The sequence below is a fragment of the Lepeophtheirus salmonis genome, chromosome 14, assembly GCF_016086655.4.
Source record: "Lepeophtheirus salmonis chromosome 14, UVic_Lsal_1.4, whole genome shotgun sequence".
In the NCBI taxonomy this organism is placed as follows: Eukaryota; Metazoa; Arthropoda; class Copepoda; order Siphonostomatoida; family Caligidae; genus Lepeophtheirus; species Lepeophtheirus salmonis.
In genome coordinates this window covers 43,305,876-43,327,448 of record NC_052144.2, presented here as the reverse complement: position 1 = coordinate 43,327,448, position 21,573 = coordinate 43,305,876, and the positions used below count along the sequence as shown (strand labels likewise).

Genomic DNA, 21,573 nt, shown 5'->3' with positions numbered 1-21,573 from the left:
ATTATTTTCTTTAATAAGGTTAAGAGGAAGCTTAACTTTAGTGGGAAGTATACTATTTAGGGAGTACTTTTATATCTACATATTAAGCCCTTTATTAGTATACCTGTGATTTCTGACGGGTCTAGCGGAGACCAACCGAACTCCCTTCGATTTCTCTGAAGGGGAAAGAGAGTTAGTATCCGGGTTTAATACAGAGTATGGGGGCAGGGGGTTTGCTTTAATTTTTATAGCAGAGTACGCTTCGATTTTATTGTTAAGAAGTTTATTTAGATTATTCTTATTTAAAAGAAGTGGCTTTTTGTTTTACTTAATTAGAAGGTTGGGAGGGTTTTTCTGAGTGTGAAGACGGGTAACTTACCCTCGGCACCGATATGATTGATTAATAAGATTATGTTGAAAGTCTCTTTTACCAAGAATCCTACTTGGGGGAGGAGGAATGATTTTAATAATAATAAGAATCTAATTGTCAACTATAAAAAAGTGATTATGATCTTGTAACCATAAAGATATTGGAACTTTATATTTACTAAGTGGATTTTGGTCAGGATTAGTGGGTTTGGCAATAAGAATTATTATCCGTCTTGAGTTGTCCCAGCCGGGAGCATACTTAGGGGATTCTCAGGTTTACAATGTTATTGTAACTGCTCATGCCTTCATTATAATTTTCTTCATAGTAATACCGGTATTAATTGGAGGTTTTGGGAACTGGTTAGTTCCTTTAATACTAGTTGCACCTGACATAGCTTTCCCTCGCCTAAACAATATGAGATTCTGGTTTTTAATACCTTCTTTGAGTTTACTACTTATAAGAGCATTAGTCGAAAGTGGAGCAGGAACAGGGTGAACGGTATACCCTCCTCTATCTTCAGGAGTTTTTCATTCTGGAGCTTCAGTAGACTTTGCGATTTTCTCACTTCATTTAGCTGGAGTGTCCTCTTTATTAGGAGCGGTAAACTTTATTAGAACTATTACAAATTTACGGTGTTTAGGGCTTTTAGTAGGGCAAATGCCGATATTCCCTTGATCTGTTTTAATCACTGCTGTGCTTTTACTCTTGTCTTTACCTGTATTAGCAGGAGCAATTACCATACTCCTTACTGACCGAAACCTAAATACAACTTTTTTTGATCCTAGAGGTGGGGGAGATCCTATTTTATACCAGCATTTATTCTGATTTTTTGGACACCCTGAAGTTTATATTTTAATCCTTCCAGGGTTTGGGCTAATCTCTCAGATTATTACTCAAGAAACTTGTAAAGATGAGGCTTTCGGTTCACTTGGTATAATCTATGCAATAGTAGCGATTGGGGTATTAGGGTTTATTGTTTGAGCTCATCACATGTTTACAGTTGGATTAGACTCTGATACCCGAGCGTACTTCACGGCGGCTACTATGGTAATCGCCATCCCCACGGGAATTAAAGTATTTAGTTGATTAGGGACTTTATATGGGAGTAAAATTATTTATACTCCCTCAATTTATTGAGTAGTAGGGTTTCTGTTCCTCTTCACGGTGGGGGGATTAACAGGTATTGTGTTAGCTAACTCCGCTTTAGATATGACTCTACATGACACCTATTATGTAGTCGCCCACTTCCACTATGTGCTTAGGATAGGAGCAGTTTTCGCCCTAATAGCGGGGTTCACTCACTGATACCCCCTTTTGACGGGTTTAAGAATGAATTTAACGATAAGAAAAGCGCAGTTTATTCTAATATTTATTGGTGTAAATTTAACCTTTTTCCCTATACATTTCCTTGGACTAGCAGGGATACCTCGGCGGTACAGGGATTACCCAGACTTCTATTATTTGTGGAATCAGGTAGCTAGTTTTGGTTCCTATTTAACTTTATTCTCTGTAGTAGTATTTGTAGGAATAATTTGAGAATCTATGATTAGGTTACGGCCGGTATTGTCGGTATTTGATAGAGGGAGGTCCATCGAGTTTAAGCATACGTGTCCTCCTTACAATCATTCTTACAACTCCTGCCCCCGATTAGCTTTACCATAAATAATTAATTTAAAAAAATAACTAAAATTAGTTATTTTCCTTTCGTACTAATAAGTAAGTAAAAGCCCTGAGATAGAAACCAATCTGACTTACGTCGATCTTAACTCAAATCATGTAAGTACGAAAAGTCGAACAGACTTAAAATAGCACCTTCTGCAGCACTATATTACTTAATTCAACATCGAGGTCACGAATATCCTTTAAATAAGAGCTCTAAAGGTATTACGCGCTGTTATCCCTAAGGTACCTATGTGTAGCAAAATAATTGGTTCATAATAATTAAGGTTTCTTTATTATATTAAGTAGGCTATCCCAGCCAAACAAGGTGAAGGTCTTAGGGTCTTATCGTCTTCGGGGGGCATATCAGCGTTTGTACTAATAGCTAAGGTTCAAGAGACAAGAATAAACATGATTAACCAATGCTAGCTTCATACAGGTTTACAATTAATAAACTAATTATTGCGCTACTTTAAAGCCATAAAAAATTATTCATTGGGCAGATACATAAGTTATAATCTTACTATGTCTTTGTTAAACAGTTTGGAGAATCTCAAGTTATTTAGCTTATATTTTATTTAAAACTAATAAAACTTATTAAAGTAAGGAAATAATAAAAGTATATTTACTAGTGTAAACAAGTTCTAATTTTTAGGATAACTCCCCAAATAGAAAGAGAAGCTTAATAAATAAACTAGGTCAATAGTAATTTATTATAATAGAGGGGCCTATTATTCCTTAAATATTTTTAGGCTAGTTGCTTACTAAGTTATACTCAGCATAAGCTAAATATATTATTTTAAAATTCTTTTTAAAATGTTTTATTTCTTTGGGAACCAGATTTTAAAAAGTACCATATATCGTGTTTATCCCTGCCTTATAGCTTAGTTTTCTACCTAGGCTTAGGAGGGGGATAGATATTTTTAATCGGGAAAGTTCTTATTAATACTAATTGTTTACCCATGATGCAAAAGGTAAGAGTCCTTATAATATTTTGAAGTATTACTAATAGGGGCAGTTCGCATAACTATCCTATCAAGATGGCCCCTATACTTCGGGCACCCTATATTTTAAAGGGGATAATCCATATCTAGCGCTTAAAGCTAACTAGATGTTTTTTAAGTTGAAACAATGTTATCTTTTAAAAACTTTTTCATGACAATTAGTAAGATATTTTGCAAAATCACAGATGTTTCACTCAATTCAGTCAAATTGTTTCAACTCACCGAATACTCAGATAATGAAATAAATGAGTATCCTTTTAGATCGAGGGAAGCACAAGTTGATGCTATTATAAATATTCAGGATTGCTTTTTAAATTTGAAGAGTATAATATTTCGGGGGCCATGTTGGTATGATGTGCAAGAAAATAATAGTTATTTTTAATACAAATAAAAATTGACTGAATTTCTTACCACCCTATCAAAGTTTTTAAATTTTATCAAATTATTTTCTGATCCATCATAGACTTTGATATCAAACTCCTACTTGAGTTTAGTTATGCAAGTATGTATGCTATAGTTAAAAACTTTAGTTTGAAATATGAAATTTAATTTCACCTAGATTTTATATATTAAACAAAATATTGCCCTTTGGTCTTTTTTGACAATTTTGATTAAAACGTTCAACTACTGACAACCAGGGCCGTACGTCAGTATTGCGCTTTGTCAACTTCAGCGGACCAAAAACAAAACAACCTTACTCAACCGTCCACCAATCATATAGGTATGTAAATATAGATGAATTAAGTCATAATTAATTATTAAAATCTATTATATATATGTAACTTATGACCAACCCATAATAGTATAATCAAGACTTGTGAACATAATTTATTTTCTGTCGATGTAACCGTTTCATGGTATATCATAATCTCGTTCATTATCTTCATCCGTTATTATTTTAAAAATATTTAAGGAGGTTTAAATTGTTTGACTTAATTGTATAGTTCAAAAATTTTCTCTCATTCTTGCACCGTGCATTTTATACTCAATTATACTCCTTCCTTTATGAATAGGTCGGCATTGACTTTCCGTCTAGAGTTTTTCCTTTTCATTTTATTTTTCCCAATGATTGCCTGAAGAAAATAATGGTCAGACAGTCCATTGGACGATATTCTTGCAAGATTTAATCTATGCTGTAGCATTTGCCCTGTTTAAATATCCCACGTTCACCACTGAAAATCAACCGTTCACCCTTGTAAAGCGGACCGAAAAATCTTCCTGACATACGGCACTGTTGACAACAAAATACCCTTTTTGTGTTAACAAAGTAAAGCCGTGATACTGTAGTACAATTGAAAAAGTCGACTCAATTCTAATAAATATTATCATTGAGATTGAGTGATTGAAAATCCAACCGACTTGAAAAAGAAGTATTGAGTCCACTCTGGGGTTTTTACAATTTGAAAGTCAACTCAGAATTTGAGTCGGTCCAACCGAGTCGACACAACACTAATTCATTTTGCTCTACAAACATAATAATTGAACCTTAGAATATTTTTAATTAAGAATAAGTTAAGCAAAGGACGACTACTTTTTAATAATTACAAAGTACATGTGTCGAAATCATGAACATATTTTTAAACTTTTAGTAATAACATGTATATTTATTCACAAAGTCATTGCATGCTTATTAGGTGAAAGAAGAAGGCAGAAGGCCATACTGACCTCAGAAAACTTAAATCTACACCACCATGATTTTTTAAATTTTTTTATCCAATCATGTTTGTGTCAACATTCAAATTATACCATAATTAATTAATATAACCAAATTATTTTTCATCTTTTTCCAGCTGTTGATGAAGCATTTGAAAGGCTTTTGGATCAAATATTTGGTCGGGAATTCATGAAAAACTTTAAACTGTCAAGACCATCCGGGTTTATTGATCTTATGATTGCTTTCGAGTCTCGAAAAAGAAGTTACTCCTCGGATCGTCCATCAGCCATCAATATTTCATTACCATATTCTTTTATTGAATTTTTTAAGAACCATAAAACAAAAAATACTGTAAGTTGAGCAATTATGGCTGTACAACCTAACATAAAATATGTTGTTAGCCCATAAAAGACGTTTTTTTTTTTTTGCATAAGTTCTTTGAACCCTTGAGGATATAATTAAGCTTGCAATATGTAGAAACTCCTCCTCCCTCTGATAACTTTTCGCAATTTGCAAAATAAAGGGGATAAGGAAAATGATGTTCGTTAGTTTAATCAAGGGGCACTATATATATGAAATGTGATCCCCCCTTCCACTTTTTTAACCAACCAACTAAAGGCTATTTTTTATTGGTAGAAGAAATACAAAGTAGCCCATATTTATAGTCACTTTTTTTAAGTTTTAATTAAACGCTTATTTATGGAATCTGTCGACAGTTGTTCTTTAAAGGGCCGTGGACATTCATTCGTACGAGATGACCAGTCCCTCACGAACGGATGAAAAACTTTTCATGCGTTCTTTGATCCGTGGGACGGTCTATTTACTTTTCTGATGCGAGTAATCTTCCTCTTTGATCGTTACGCTACGATCCAATCAACCATCTGTTGTCATTGTTATGTTTACAGGGGCAAGATTATACTTTGAGGTGGCTAAGTTTACAAAAATTAAATTTTAAATCTCCAGTTATTCTAGAAAATTATCAGCTGTTTACAAAAAAATACATTTTAAGTATTAAATTTTTTGGAAAATAATTTCAAAAATTCGTAGATATTCATATAAGATTAAATTGTGCGGAAAAAAAATTCAAATATTAAATTTTTCTAGTAGAAAGCAAGAATTCCCTAATTTGGCGGGAGGGCTACAGTCCCTCCAGTCCACCCCTTCCGTACCTCAGTGGAACCAATGACTCGTTGTAATTTTCTTAAATAAGTATTTAATTAAAACCAAATAAACGGCAATAAATATGAGCCACCCAGTAGTTTTGAAATGAAATGGAGAATTTAATTGTTTACTCTTTCATTTCAAAACTATGATATGTACAATACAAAATAGCCCTTAGTTGATCAAAAAAGTAAAGATAAAATGAGTGTGCGTTCCATGTGTAGAGTAAGTATTTCTTGCTTTAATTTACTTACTTTTGAAAGATGATGAAGGAACGCATTCTAAAAGCTAAAAGTCATTCTCAAGCAGTCATTAAGGCTCTTAACAACACGAAACCCTTCATTCTTTAATTTAATGACCTTCTAATAAATGAATGGTATTTTTTTCAGTTTTTTTCTTCATAATTTCATTTTCTATGTAGCTATTTATACATTTATATTATATAATTATCCATAATTTGGCCATCCCCTTTATTACTTGATGATCTATATATTAAATATTTCCTCATGTATAAAATAACTCCCCTCCTCCCTATTCCTTTATGATTATAATATCCTCTATGATTGAATGTAGAATGAACCCTCATCTTAATTTAATTTCCGTTATTAGCCAGAATCAATTATACAAAACCATGGAGATACCAATGTATCATGGAATTCTCAGGGCTTACTCCGGCTACAGCCTTCCATCTTCAAGAGTTTTTTTCAACATTCTCTCGAGAAAATTATTGAGGTAGGACTTCTTTTGTCTTTTACATATTGTATATGAATCAAAATGAATGGGGCCGGAACAAAATTGCCCTTTTACGATATCATTCATATACCATGTTATTTTTATAAAACCAAGTAGAGACAGGATTGGGGTATTTTCACCGATCTGAGTGGAAATGGGTATTTACTCATGTATTTTAATACTTGCGAGCAGGTTTGTGAACGGAACGCTAATAATGGGATTTTTAACATTCTGTTCCACTAATTCTGCCGGCATTTCTTCTTAAAATTGAAACCCATTGAACAATCAGTGTTTCACACTCACTAATTTTTTTTTTTTGGGCTGGAGTTTGGGTCGGAACAAATGCGTATAAATCGTAACATTTGAAATTAGCTTATGTTAAACATTTTATTATCAATCAATCTGACAATTGGAATTATGCTTCCTAGTTCCTAACACTCTATTTGAACCTGATGAATCAAAACTAATCTATTAATTCCCTGTATAAAATACTAGCAAATTAGATTTTTTTGCATAATTCCGAATTCGCTCCTAACCGTAACATTTCCTGAAATAAAGACTTAATCAGCTGTATAATTTGATTAAACTAAGCTTTTATAACAGGTTATACATCAACTAACCAACCAATTCAGTCTTATATAGGTATAGCTTTTAGCTCCAATCTATTTTTTCTACTTTATGAATTGAACGCTAAAACGGTTAATTGCTAAAAAACAATTTGAACGGAACACTTACTAGTAATTTGTTGTCTTAGTCACAAAGAACCTTAAGAAGTACTGAATAATGCAATAGTTGGAAATATGAACATTAGTTAAATTAAGGGGAGCGTAAAAACCCCGACTCAGAGAATGTTATAAAAGTAGGGTAACTTTGAGAGACGCCAAATCTGCTAATTATATAAACTACCACTCGCCGATACGTTAAAGTTGTCAGAATAGTGAGGAATAATTCATACTTTGCTCTAATCAACGTATATATTTTTTTAAAACTTACGCTCACCTCAATTTAGCCAATATTCACATACTTAGCAATAATGTATCTAAGTAGCTAATGAATAAGTGCGCGGAATCAAACAATTAATGAGTCTATGTGACATAATTTTTAGCATTGATTGATGAGTTTTCGAGAATGAATGAGTCAAAGCTATAAAGCCAAAAAGTGATATGCGCCTGTATACTTGATTTTATTCCATATTTAAGTCATTAAATATGTCTCCTCCCCTGCAAAATGTCGCGTTTTATCATAAGTCAGCTGACAATACTCTATCATTTTTCCTCGTGACGTATTCAATTTGCTATTTGACACAATGGGTTTACCTTGGTAATTCAAGGATAAAGTCATATGCATTATCTATTTGGTTAGTTATAAAATAATATTCAACTATACTGAACGTCCCCAGCAGACAAACTACTTTGGAAAAATATTGATCACTTGTTCTTCGTTTCGCCACTTGGTTTATAGCTTTGCTATGAGTTATTTGGTTTATTCAGTCAGTATATAACTCATAAGTACTCATAAAAATAGGGGAAGACTCGAAATCCCCATGAATTGTGATGTATAATTATTGATGAAAATGGTGTATATTTTAGGCATGTAAAATAAAGTTTTTAATGTAATGGAATACAGTAGGAAGATAAGTTCACTACTCAGGAGTTAAATAATAATGACACCTGCTGAGGAAAAGAAAATTCCTGGAGTAAAAAAACTATTTGACTTTTTCCAAAAAAGCGGGCCAGCTAAAAAATACACACCATTTGCATCACTATATATGATACGATAAACACCTGGGTATAAAAGGGCATGTCTGTCAATAAATATGGATCCAGGATATCCGGATTTTTCCCCCGGGAATACGTCGTTTTTTTTACATTGATGTTCAGGACTAGAACGAAAAGTTTGAATTGTATTGTGTAGTCAGATACGGATGTGTTTCTCCTTCTTTTCTCCTAATCAGCGTTCTGAACGTTGATTGGTTGAATTATAATTAACTGTGAATAATTGGAAATAATTTTGGGCACTTTTTTCTGTTTTTTTTTTCTCGGAGGAAAAATTGCATGATAATGTTCAATAAGGTAACGACGTGTCGGGTGAATGTATTATCTGAACCGATTTCTATAACTAAGCAACTAATGAATTTGTTCTGACACCCTTAGATCAAAGTATGACTTTGATAGTGACCTAGCCTACCTACATGTTATATCCACTTACAATTAATGAGCATAGAATGACTCAACTAATTGAACTTTTAGAAAGAAAATAGGGGGAGAGAGAGAGTGATTAAATGAATATATGGAAACGTGCCTACCAAATATACCACATGACCTTTTAATTTCTCTCTTCACCCACCCCCTCATTTATAATCTGTCATGATATTTTTTTTGTTCCTTCATATTTATTTTTAAACGTCAACCTTTGACAAAAAAAATAATAATGTACCTAAAATGAAAAACAAATGAACTTTAAATGTAAATTTTTTATGACATTATTATGTACCTTTATATGGAATTGAATGATTGGTTCCTTCCAAGAGTAATTTCATTTTTTTTTCTCGACATACATATATAGACAATACAACAAAACAAAAAAACTTAAAAAAAAACAACACGAACATTTAAAAATAAATAATAATAAAAAATCGACCTTTTTTATTAACATTACATGTTGATAGAAAATAATATCACTGTTCTTTAATAGAGAAGACGGGGTACAGTTATATTCTGTTAATCAATTTTTACTGGACAGCAGTTTTTTTTTTTACAAATTGGATTTGACTAGAACCTGTCAAATGTTGCAACGGTTCTCGTAATTGGGGACAGTTATGACAGTCAAAAGTATAGAATGTGAGTAAGATTAAAAATATAGAATAAATAATATTTTTTGATGAATTAACCACTAGACTTTTCCAGGTGTTGAGTTATTAACTTTATAATAGATTTAGATATAGTTAGATTTATAATAAAGATCTCTCATCAGTATTATTGAGTGAATATATTTGTATCAATAAAGCAAAGTGTGTCTGTTTGTCATTCCTAAACTCAAGAAAGTACTTTGGTCTATACAAAAGTGCTTCCTGGGCATTCCTGTTACATTAAAAAAATAAATACTAACTGAAGATTTATTTCCAAGTTCTCTTTTATATTTCTAAAGTCAAATAGGTCTGATCCTCGACGCCTATAACTCTAGGGAACAACCAGGTTCTGCCGCCGATAAAATGATAAGGCAGCACTTAAGCAAATATCCTTTTTATACTTAAATTTTGATAAAGATATATCAACTGATAGTATGGGCTCGTGCACTACAGTTGAAACACACTTTGACCTCATCCTTATCCTGAAAAAATGTAATGAGACGAACTCTTTGGCTTTATTTAATAGCTTATATGATAATAGCATCTCCATTTTCAATACAACCTCCATGGGCCTCAATCACTGTCTCAATTTTCCTTTGAAGTAACCATTTTGTATCATAGAGAAAAATATCAATCTTGCATAAACGGCACCAGAGTTGGTAAAATTGATTTTGCAGTCAAATTATGGCTTTTGAGGTTAATAGAAATACAATATATGTATATATATAACACGTGTACAATTGATGTTTGACATCTCCCACGCTTTTTAATATTGACGTCATAGAACATGTTTGGTTGCGTGTTTTGTCAAAATTTTGTCTGGCTTGCCTAGCAGTCGTTACGCTACATCAAATTGAAAATTCTAGTAATTGTGATGGCGTAGAGCATGATTGATTGTGTGTTTGGCAAAATCTGTCTGTGTTGCCGAGCAGTTGGATAATACATCAAATTGAAAATTTTACACGAGGGTCTAGCCTTGTATTTATATTAACCTTGGATCTTTTGAATATACTCAGTTTTGAATAAAAAAAGGTTATCGTCATCTGGCCTAGCTTTCCATTGTTCTTTCTGTTGCACTTTATCAAGGAATTGATGTTTAAAGAGATACAAATTCCGAATAGGCCGTATGGGTACCATTTGAAACCGTTGGTATTAATGATATTTTTATTCTATATCAACTTTTACATACACTTATGAAGTAAAAACCATTATAACAATTTTATAACATAAAAAAAATAAAAGATCCCAGACTCGGTTCCAATTACTCGATCTAGACCAACTACGTCAATTTAGAAATCTTAAACAACGGGAGATTAAAATAACACTAATTATAACACTCTAGTATAATTAACTCTGAAGTTATTTGCGTTCAAAGAGTTTTGAAATTTTCAAATTAGCAAAAACCTGTGTTTTCTTTATCTCGACAGCTGACTAAAAATGAAAACAAACGGAAACTTACTTTATTAGTCACCTAATCTCTTGTATACGTAAGAAAAAATCAGCCGTGATGTACTCATAAGGGGTATTGATGGGTTCAAAGTTCCTTCCAATTGTAGTCCATTACCCTGAAAATCAATCAATCAGTCAAAGTTGCTGCAAAAAAAAAAAACAATAAAAAATGAAATCCCAAAAATTTATTTATGCCTTCCTAATACTTTTTATCTGACAATAAGTACTAATTTTTCCAATTTAGTCTATGTTATATTTAAAGATGGGATGTGTGTAAAGAAAAAAACAAGTATAGGTATTATAAAAGGAAAAACTGTTTATTTTTTTGTTCATTATTTAATAAGTCGTGTGTGTGTACTGTCTCAAAGAAGATTTCTCGTCCATCTTGGGTGTAAATCGCTTTAAAAATACATGATAAAATGAATATTTTCTGCACCAATCCTATTTTAAATGTAGAAAATTCTCCTCTTTATAAGAGTAATTCATTTTCTTCCTCGAAAATCATTCAACAGGCAGTTGATATTATATAATTTTTAATTTATTTTTGTCATGTTCCAAATAAATGTCTGTATTAAAGTGTTCACGGTCTCACCTACTGATCATGTGTACTCAAGTACATGTAATGATTCGTTAACTGCAGTTAAATCAGAGTAATGCATGCATGTATTATGTAAATACATGTCAATAAATCAATAATACCTCAATAACTGAGTAATTAATGAAATTTACTTCATGTTTTGAGACATGCAACAAGTAAGTCAGGATATTGCTTCAATATACAAATGTACTGAATAGATATTTACTACATATACATATAATTGTAAAATCATTATCTAAACTCTATTTAAAATCTTACACGGATATTGCAGAATGTACTCGTATTTGTTTTGCATGCCTTTATACTACCTAAATATTTAACCTCTGACACACACATGTACACTAGGGTGGAGCTTATTGTTTAAATTTGAGAAAGGTTGAGTTTTGAGGGTCGGAAATTTTTACTTTTAGACTAAAGATATACAAATTTTGAACGGGTTTAAAAAAATATTTAGAGGTAAGTCAAGGGCTCCAAAGTTTTGCAATATCATCTAAACACTTTGTGTTACAAGAAATTTAGCTCAATAAATTTGCTATGGAAAATATTGCATAATTTTTTTGACTAAAGTATTGTGTTAATTGGTGAAAAAGAGCAAAGACTACCATAGCTTGCATTTTTTGCTGTATGTCCATCTGATGTTCGTTAAAAGAAATGACATCCATATTAATCATTTATGGGTCGCAAATTATTAGCAATTATTAATTTAATACTCGAAATAGGAAAATCAGTTTAAGTTAGGATAAATTTGACCTTTTTCTGACCTTTTATTGACCTTTTCTCGAATAAAAAGACTTTATATGTTCAATTTATTTAAAAACTCGTAGTTGAGTAGAAAGAAATACTCATTGCATAGATTTTGACCTTTGCTTGATCCAAAAAGTCTTAATAGCCAAATTTTAATCAATAAGTAAAGTAATTAAACACTATTTTATTATAAACTGAGATGAAATTTCTCGTCACTCCTATTCCCTTCGAATTGTTCATGACGAAAAATACGTAATCAAATTCAAGGCATGTGCTTTGACACAAGAATTTAAATACGGATAGGACTGCTGTAGCTTTTGTTCTTCTTAAAAAGGAAAAAAAAAAAAAAAATAGGGAAAAATCTGTCACCTTTTGTATGTTGACACTATCTTAATCATAAGCACAGCATTCCAGTTATGTTTTGGACCTACGTCTTTTCCTGATGTTCAAAAGATTTCAAGAAAAATAGCCATAATTAATATAGTTAAGTATGATAATGGAAATCAAGATCAGGAAATAGTCTCGTAGAAGATGCGCGAACAGAGACCCTTGATTATTCGAAGACTATTAAGAATTCCTTAACATTGTAATGTGCATCCACGAGGTATAAAATTTATGTCACTTGATGCTATACACCTTGCCCGATGGCTATTAAAGTTGTAAAAACATGCATGCTTTGATCTCAATTCAAATTTCTCAGAAATAGAGTTTATTGTGAGTGTGTATTTCGAGCCTGGATATCTGTTGATCAAGCCTTTAGTACACCTAATAATGACCTGAATTTAATCAAATCCCTCCTGAAATATTCCTCCATTAATTCAGACATATCTAATATCAGTATCAAAAACAATATTCAAGCACTTATGGTACTTGTACGAGGAACTGGTTGAATTGGCTTGATTAAACAGTGCATTAAGTTCAGAATCAAAAAGACGCATAATAAAGGCCATTCAAAATTTGTGTATTGAAACTCCAGATAATATGTTCTTTACTCTCATTGAATTAGAATACAGAAACTTGTAAGATTTTGCTACAGAAAAATCAAAGAAACTGTTTCAATGTCTGCACCCCCTAGATAAATTTCTTTGAGACGATCCTTACGAATGAAATGATCGAGATGATTACCGACAAGCTCTTAATACTATCATTCATTTAAAAGTGATGAAGGATTCTGCTAAGCGGGGAGTCGGTCCTATTAAAGAATATCGGGATCACAAATAATATCTGATGAATCGTAGGTCCAACTCCTCTTCCAAGTGGTCGAAGATCATCAAAGCTTGCATGACCTTGATTCAAGCAAAAGACTCATTTAAAATTTTAATTTAAAAACATATGTGTAATAGAAATTACTAGAACTTCATTACTTTATATTCAAAATTTAGATGAATGATACAATAGGAAATTATATGAAAGTTTCATCATTGAAAAAAAAAAATAAAACAATTATAATAATATTTTCTTTATTTTGTGATATTTCTTAAACTTACACCATAATAATCTTGATTAAAAATGATTATTTTAAACTCAAACTACCACATGACAGTTTTCAATTACGATTACTATGAATATTTTGTATATATATATACATATATGATGAATTTAGGTTAAAAAGGCTTGTTTATCGAAAAAGGTCAGAAATTGGTCAAATTTATGGTAATTTAACCTGCTCTGACTACTCAAAGTAATAAATGGAACATTGCTAATGATTTTGGAAACAAAAATTGTAAATATAGATATCATTTCTTTTACGTGCGGAGAGATAGAAATATAGCAAAAAATTCAAGTTATGGGAATCTGTGCTCTTTTCGACCAATTATAACCAATTTTAGCAAAACAATAACGAAATATTTTCGATTATAAATTTATTTAAGTAAATTTCTTGTTGTATAAAGTTTGTTGTAACACTAAAGTGTTTGTTGATATTCAGATCAAAAGAAAATCGTAAAATTTCAAAACTTTGAGCTCGTGGAGCTACCTTCAAATGTTTTTCAAACCCGTTTAAAATTTATATACAATGTCTTTTGCCTAAAAGGAAAAATTTGCCACCCTAACAGCTTAATAATGATCAAATTTAAAAAATAAGCTCTTCCTTAATGTATACATTTTTCGTCAAATTTAGATACAGTTTATAATAAAACAAGAACTCTCGTGATGTGCATTTTACAAACCTTTTTAAAGAATGATTTTTTCTCCCCACTATACATAATACTGCACTTAAAATAACACGGCATTTAAATTAACAGTGTATTTTGTTGTCAGTTATTAATGTTTATTCTACACTTGAGTTCTAATCCTTGAGCTGTTGAGTTGAACAATCTCTTTGCTAAGTACTGAACAATTATGAATATTTATCAAATAATAATTCCATAGTTGGTAAGAAGGGCCTAATTACAGTTAACTGATTTTGGATCTTTTGTACTTTTTTTTTTTTTTTTTTTTGAGAGAGAGAAGGTTGTAATATGCAAAAAAAAGGTAACAATGTCATCAGCAATTTTTAATACTAACTATTAATTGGTCATTTCATTTTTTTATAATCTATTCAAATAACCAATGTATTATTCGTCTACATGAAAGGAAGCAAGGACGAAAAAACAGAACTTTTTTCGATTTTTTCAAACTATTTTCTCTACAACTTATAAGATTGAATTTATAGCAAGGCTTTACCTCAATAACATAAAGATTTGTATCATTTGTTGTTGTCAGTTGTAGATTTTTCTACTTTTCTTTTAAAATCTACAAAGTTAGTATATGCGTTCCTTTAAAAAAAATCAATCATGTAGAAAATACATTTCGAATCCTTGTTATAATTTTTTTTTTTTACCAGAATGTTGTGATTTCATAATGTGTTTTGTATTAAACGGAAGATGTTTCTTTTTGCAAAAACCTTCCCTCTCCTGGGCTCTATTTTTTATAATCAAGCCTAAAACAGATGGAAGAGCTGTCGTTCGTCTTTTAACATCTAGTATAAAGAAAACGCCACTTTGTGAGAAATCCGTGGAAAAAATTAGCTTTTTTATTTATACAATCAGTTATTATTTTTTTTTCTTTGAGTTTTAAACTTTAGTTGTCCATATATGGGGAATAGGCCTTAATGGAAAAGCTTCCGTACTATGCAGAGATGTTTATGAATATGGGATTTGCAAAAATGACATCTCAATTTGCTATAAGTTCCTTGTTTAATTATCATATTTCCTGACATATTTCTCCTTTTATGATTCAGCATAGGTAAAAAAAAATAATAAAGTTTTTATATTATTCAAATGTGCCTTTGTCGTCATCATTTGGTTTCATTTTTTCAACTAAATCCTCGTCATTTCATGATTATGTTTCTCTTTTTCTACAAAGAGTGTATTTTTTTTTGTGTGATACACTTTTAATTTTCTTCAAAGCATTCTTATTTTTATATACATAGGTAGAACATGACATGCAACTTGTGTTATTAATTTGTTTTTTTCTTACATATTTGTATGTAGATTCGAGTATACATTTATGAATTCCCATCTGTAGGTATATTTTTAGTTGGAGCTATTGACAACTTTTATAAGTTGGAAAAAGAGTTCCAATTCTATTGGACCATCTTCAACACTTTCTTCCTAAAATCTTCATGTAAGAATGTTCACAGAAATGACTTCAGTGTGTGGTTTTGGCACTTTTAATATAAAGGGGGAACGGATGGATTTGAAACGTATCCTCTTTCAGTTGAGATATATTAATATTTATATTATGAGATTAAAAATTAGCGGTCCATATATTTTTGACGTAGCGCTTGATCCCATCCTAAGACTTAAGGCTGCAAAATACATTCTAGAGACAGATCATGCCATCATTGACATCAGCCAGTGACGTTTCATTTATCAATCTTCACCCATTTTTGGTAAGAATAATAAATATTTGAATTAGTCCTTAATAATGCCAAACTTTTTTGTGCATGAAATATACTTATATGACCAATATATATTGAAGACATACAGAACGGTTCAGGTAATTGATTCCAGAGATATATCATACTCATTGAATTATAACTATATAAACAGTACAGTTGTTATAATTATGTAATTCTAAAGACCTGGATTAATCACGTAGACTTTTATATTCCCACATAAGGGGAATATCAATGAAGTGATGGTTCCTTCAAGAGGGGGAAAAAAGAAGCTCAGTTGTATATGTGATTATTCCATCTGTCTAGAACTCCATGCCATAATAATGAAGAAAAATACATTTATCTAAATTATGTTTCTAGTTTATTGTCGGGTGTCAAATTTTCTGATTAATTGTTTTTTCCTTATCAATGTTCTGAACGTTGATTGGTTGAATGCAAACTAGTTTTTGTTTAGCTGCTAGGATCAACAATAATGATTAAATAATTGGCATACTACCAACTTGTTTTCACCTTTTTTTTTGTTTCCTTTTGAATAAAAAGTTGCAAGATACGAATCACCAATGATGTAAATCCGGGGTGTTTTTTAGGTGGCCCGTTATTTTGTAATCAGTAGTATAAGTAAGGAATTTTCCTTTCCTTTGCAGTTGTCATTATTATTTAATTCCTGATTTGTGAACATCCTTTCTTAAATAGATTCAATTAAATTCAAAACCAGTTTGAACGTTCGTGTGTGCTCATAGAAGACGGAGCGTAACCCTGAGACTTTGTTGCAGAGTTGTAATTCTAAGTTCCCTTGTTGGACTCATAGTAGAATTGGAGTAGTTCTAGCAAATGTCCTTGCTTATATCCTTTTCTCGTTCTTCTCTTGTCACAGCTGATTATAGTTGATCTCATGAAACGTCATGTTCATATTTTTTTCTCTGCTCTAAAACATGTTTCACATTTTCAGGGTTACCATGTTTATTTTCGGTCTCTTTTTTTTTACATACCCATTCTATATTAGTGTTTCATCATTGCGAATCACGATACTATATGGGGATCAACAAGGACTAATTACATATGTACTTAACAAGATATTGCTTTGGTGAATGATGTATTGCTTCCAAAATTATGACGTCCCGTCTTAAATCTTAAGGACACATCCGAATAAACTAAAATGACTACTCTTTAAACCACATTTATTTATAAATAAAACCCAGATTTATAGACATATTCATTTAAAAGTTCTTAGCCTGGGTAGTCTGTATTATCTATCTTGACAAATGATATCTAAAACAAACACTTGCTTAGACTTCAACTGTTTCGTAATCTGAAGTATGACTATCCATACTTACACATACGTGTACTTACGTACTATAAGAAAATTACTAAATGATGTAAATGACCCTGAAGGGGACATAATAAATGACTTGACGTCGTAAATATGTGTACATACTACAATGTACATAGATTTTTTAAACCCTCACATCTAAGGATTTAACTACATTGTACTTTAATTTTAATTTGACAATTATAATAATTACATTATCTAAGAAATACTCCATAAATGCTACTACGCACACTCCTTTTTTTTTTTTTTTTTTTTTACTTTACCAACTAAAGGCTATAATACTATTTATTATTAGATTAGTAGAAAAAGTATGAAATAAATCCAAAAAGGGTATTAAATCGTCTATGCAAATACATAGCATATTTAATACATGAGTTGATAATCCTTGGTTTGAGCAGTTACACAATTATTTGTCTTAAAAACTTTATAGGTACAATTGAAATTTATAATCAACTAGTAGTGCTGGATAATGGAAACAAAGAATGAAGGTAAAAGAAAAGAAACAGAGCGCACCTCGTTACTTCTATTGCATCAAACAACCTTCCTTCCAAAAATAATCAGAAAAATGGGCGGGAATCATATGGTAGTTAGCCAAATAAGTCAATCATACCAACTGTCATTTATATCTTATTTTCTCCCAGACTATTATTGTCATATTATTTCTCCAAAAGTCTTAAAATGAATTACATATAAATATTTAATTATATTAAAATCCTATGAAGTAATGAATGCGATACTGTATTATAATATTATTTAGTAATATTATAAGAAAAGCGTATATAAGATGGCCATAGCGTGTCAAATGTGATGTGTAAATCGACAGCTGACATCAAAATACGTAGGGTATATTTGTGTTAGCGAGTTAAGGCCGTTAGAAAGAGGGAGAAGAGAAGAGAGAATAGACAGAGAGAAGAAGGAAGAGACAGAGAGAAGGAGAGAGAGAAAATACAGAGAGAAGAAGGAAGAGACAGAGAAAAGGAGAGAGAGAAAAGACAGAGAGAAGAAGGAAGAGACTGGGAGAAGGAGAGAGAGAAGAAGGAAAAGACAGAAAAAGGAGAGAGATATAGAAAGAGAGAAGGAAAAGTTTTTTTTTTGTCAGGTCAAAAACAGCCTCTTAATGATTTTGGAGGCTAAAAAAAAATATCACAGAAACATGCTTAGTTATTTTATTCGTCAATTTGTTACATTTCAGACTGATTTGTTAGACCGTTTAGGCTTCATCTCTAATAATACCAAAAACAGACTTATATTTAATATTTATCATTAAATAGAAATATATAAATTCTTAATTATATCCTTACAGTATTTCAAACGTATTGTTTAGTCGAACAAGTGTTAAAATCACGCTTTTTTTTCGAAAAATTACACATCTAATTTTAGATGTATTCCATAGAGAAAATCCTTCATAAAATCTTACCACGAATTAACCTTGTGGCCGTTGTAGGACTTCAAAAAAACCGTTTAACAAATGTCTTAAGTACTTTAATGAATTAATTTATTCAGTTTTATTCTGATGATATAAAATAAATAATTAAAAAATATATATATATTTTTAATTCCTTAAGACAAAATTACATATCATAGTTTTAACTCAATTCCCTCTTTTTTCAAAACTATTTGTCTCTTATAGCTTGCTCTTAGTTGGTCAAAAAACATCCAGGGGAAAAAGAAAGGCATATGTTAGGTATGTTTACCAAAATCATGTCTCTAGCTTTACTATTAAATACCTGCAATCGAAATAAAGATTGAAGGTACCAATATCGGGTTAAAATTTATGTACTTCGCATCAACAAATTGATTTGAAACTTTACACAATACTAGATAATGAAATGATGTAACGTCCATTATACCTTTTTTTGAATCTTTAACACTTTATTTGAAAATTTGACAGTTGTTTTAAGGGGAATTATTTTATAGCAAATGCTGCGATTAAACGATGCAACGTATCAAAGTTTTTTTAAACTACGTGAAAGATTAAGAATTGATCTACATCAAATATAAAAAGGTCCAATTGATATTCGTATTTGACGAATGAAAATCCAACATTTCTATGGGAATCCCTCAAACCCTTCTAGACTTTCGCTGCAAGTTTTTTTCGCACCGTAAATCGGTATTTTGTAACATATCTACATCAGGGTGCATCAGACCCCACAAGTAAACAATATTACTTTTGCGGTAATATAAAATGTTTTAGTTATAATTAACACACACTCTATGAAATATTTTTAAATTTGAATAAATTTTACTGTTGCCACATTAATATAATAGAATATGCTTATATAATTATGGCAAGCAACGCTAAACATTCAGTATTTTTTTTCAAGAACTATATGTTTAATATCATTATTGTTATTTAGTTAGTAAGAAATACAGGGTTATTAATCAAGAAATATCGCTGTAATGGCTTAAGAGGTCCTAATGAAAGAAACTGCATCCCTTTAGTGTGATTCAAAACTTATGGGTACTATGATGCATTAACCCCCACATGATTTTAAAAATGTTTTTATTTCGTTATGGCGGTATAGCAAAAGTTTTTTACCGCATAACAAATTGTGGTTAACATTTAGGGGCACACATCAATGTTAAAAAATTGAAATATTACAATTTTTGTGTCCATAAACCAAATCAATGTGACGAAAGTAATTTAATTTATATGAAATATATTTCCTGTGTATACTTTCTTGCACAATACATAAGACGTCAAATAGTATTATTTGTTTTCGATCTGAATAAAAAGTACTAGAATCTCGTTTTTTGAAGGCCAAAGTCCGAAAAAAACAAATAATAGGTAAATACATAATGTTCACAGCTGATCATGTTTACTCAGTATTGAATTAGCCTTTTCTTGCGTAGTCCTATCTATTTCTACTACATGTAAAACATTCTCTAAATATTCTCCTAATTTAGTAACGCCAATAAAGTTCGAGCTTAGTTTTACGCCCCTTTCAGCATGATCATTAATGACGTTAATCGATTTGATCTTTGATTTGGAAGACATGTAAGACGACAAATTTAACCACTCTGTGACTCTTTGTGTCAGGAAATTAGTCTCTAAGACCAACAGTTTAAAGATGAGCCAGGAGCCGCATGAAAATAAATATGCAAGTGTCGTAGACTGCGTTATACCAATTGGAAAACGTGGTTTCCCAAAACCTGTACCAAAGGGATATGCATCTATGTCCTGTCCGTCACTGAGTTGATATTTCATTACTATGAGCCTCTTAGCCATAATGCGTCGCTCACTTGATGGAGTTAAATCACTGCAGAGGGCAATTTGTACCATTTCTGGGGTTAAATACCACAGATCAGGAGATGTGGCAGATTGGGACTCTTAGACACGGTTTAATTGAGTACCAATTATTGCTGGGATTTTTGTACAGCCACAAATAATGCTGTGATACATATATTACGCTATGAACAACTGTGGATAAACATACTAAATTGACAAGGACGAGTAATCTTTCACTCTGATATTTGAAATAAATGGTTCCAGTTGACATAGATAGTATATTGTATTGTAAAAATTTTTTTTTTTTTTTTTCATTGAAAACAATAATTTTAAACATCCAACAGGCCTTGTACACTGCACCAGTACGTTTGAGGCAAAAATATTTGTTGATGAGGGCATTTAAATACAACACTTATTGTTCAGAGAATTCTTTGTAATTATCAGGCTGATGTTGTTGAAGAGACTTTTGACAAACTGAAGTTCTTCATTTTTCCATTCTTGTGCCATAGTCTTAATTTAATCAATGAACTTGGATCAAAGAGTGTCAGCTTTTTCTAGGCTGAGGCAGCTCAACCTTTCAAAAATGTGTAGAAATATTTTGAAGACGGATATTTATGGTGATTCATACGTTTCTATATTCAGGTCATTGAATATTTGTGTCAGCATCACCTTACCAATATGAGGACGGATGCAGCCTAGAGTAACAGCCGTCCTAAGATCTGTTGAAGAAAATATGAGCAACAGTAACTGTGTTAGAGGCATTTGTGTCAAACACACTCCATACAACTGATTTTTCACATTTTCAGAGTTTCAGTATTCCCATGCTTTTCTCAGTTATAATTTTTCATGAGTGTCGGTCAGTGCCTGTTTTGTAAGATGGACTCCCAAGGAGCCCATCAGAACCCATTAGATTTGAATCCCACTCAAGAAATGCAA

The 21,573-nt window shown here is 31.4% G+C and overlaps 1 protein-coding gene across 1 annotated transcript in view; it reads left to right on the top strand.

The window, feature by feature from the left end:
- LOC121129720 (heat shock 70 kDa protein 12A) overlaps positions 1 to 21,573 on the top strand; it is a 212,442-nt gene that overhangs the window by 5,758 nt on the left and 185,111 nt on the right. Inside the window, exons 5-6 of the mRNA XM_040725439.2 lie at positions 4,803 to 5,017; positions 6,437 to 6,559. Coding sequence (XP_040581373.2) covers positions 4,803 to 5,017; positions 6,437 to 6,559 — 338 coding nt within the window. The remainder of the gene's footprint in view (positions 1 to 4,802; positions 5,018 to 6,436; positions 6,560 to 21,573) is intronic.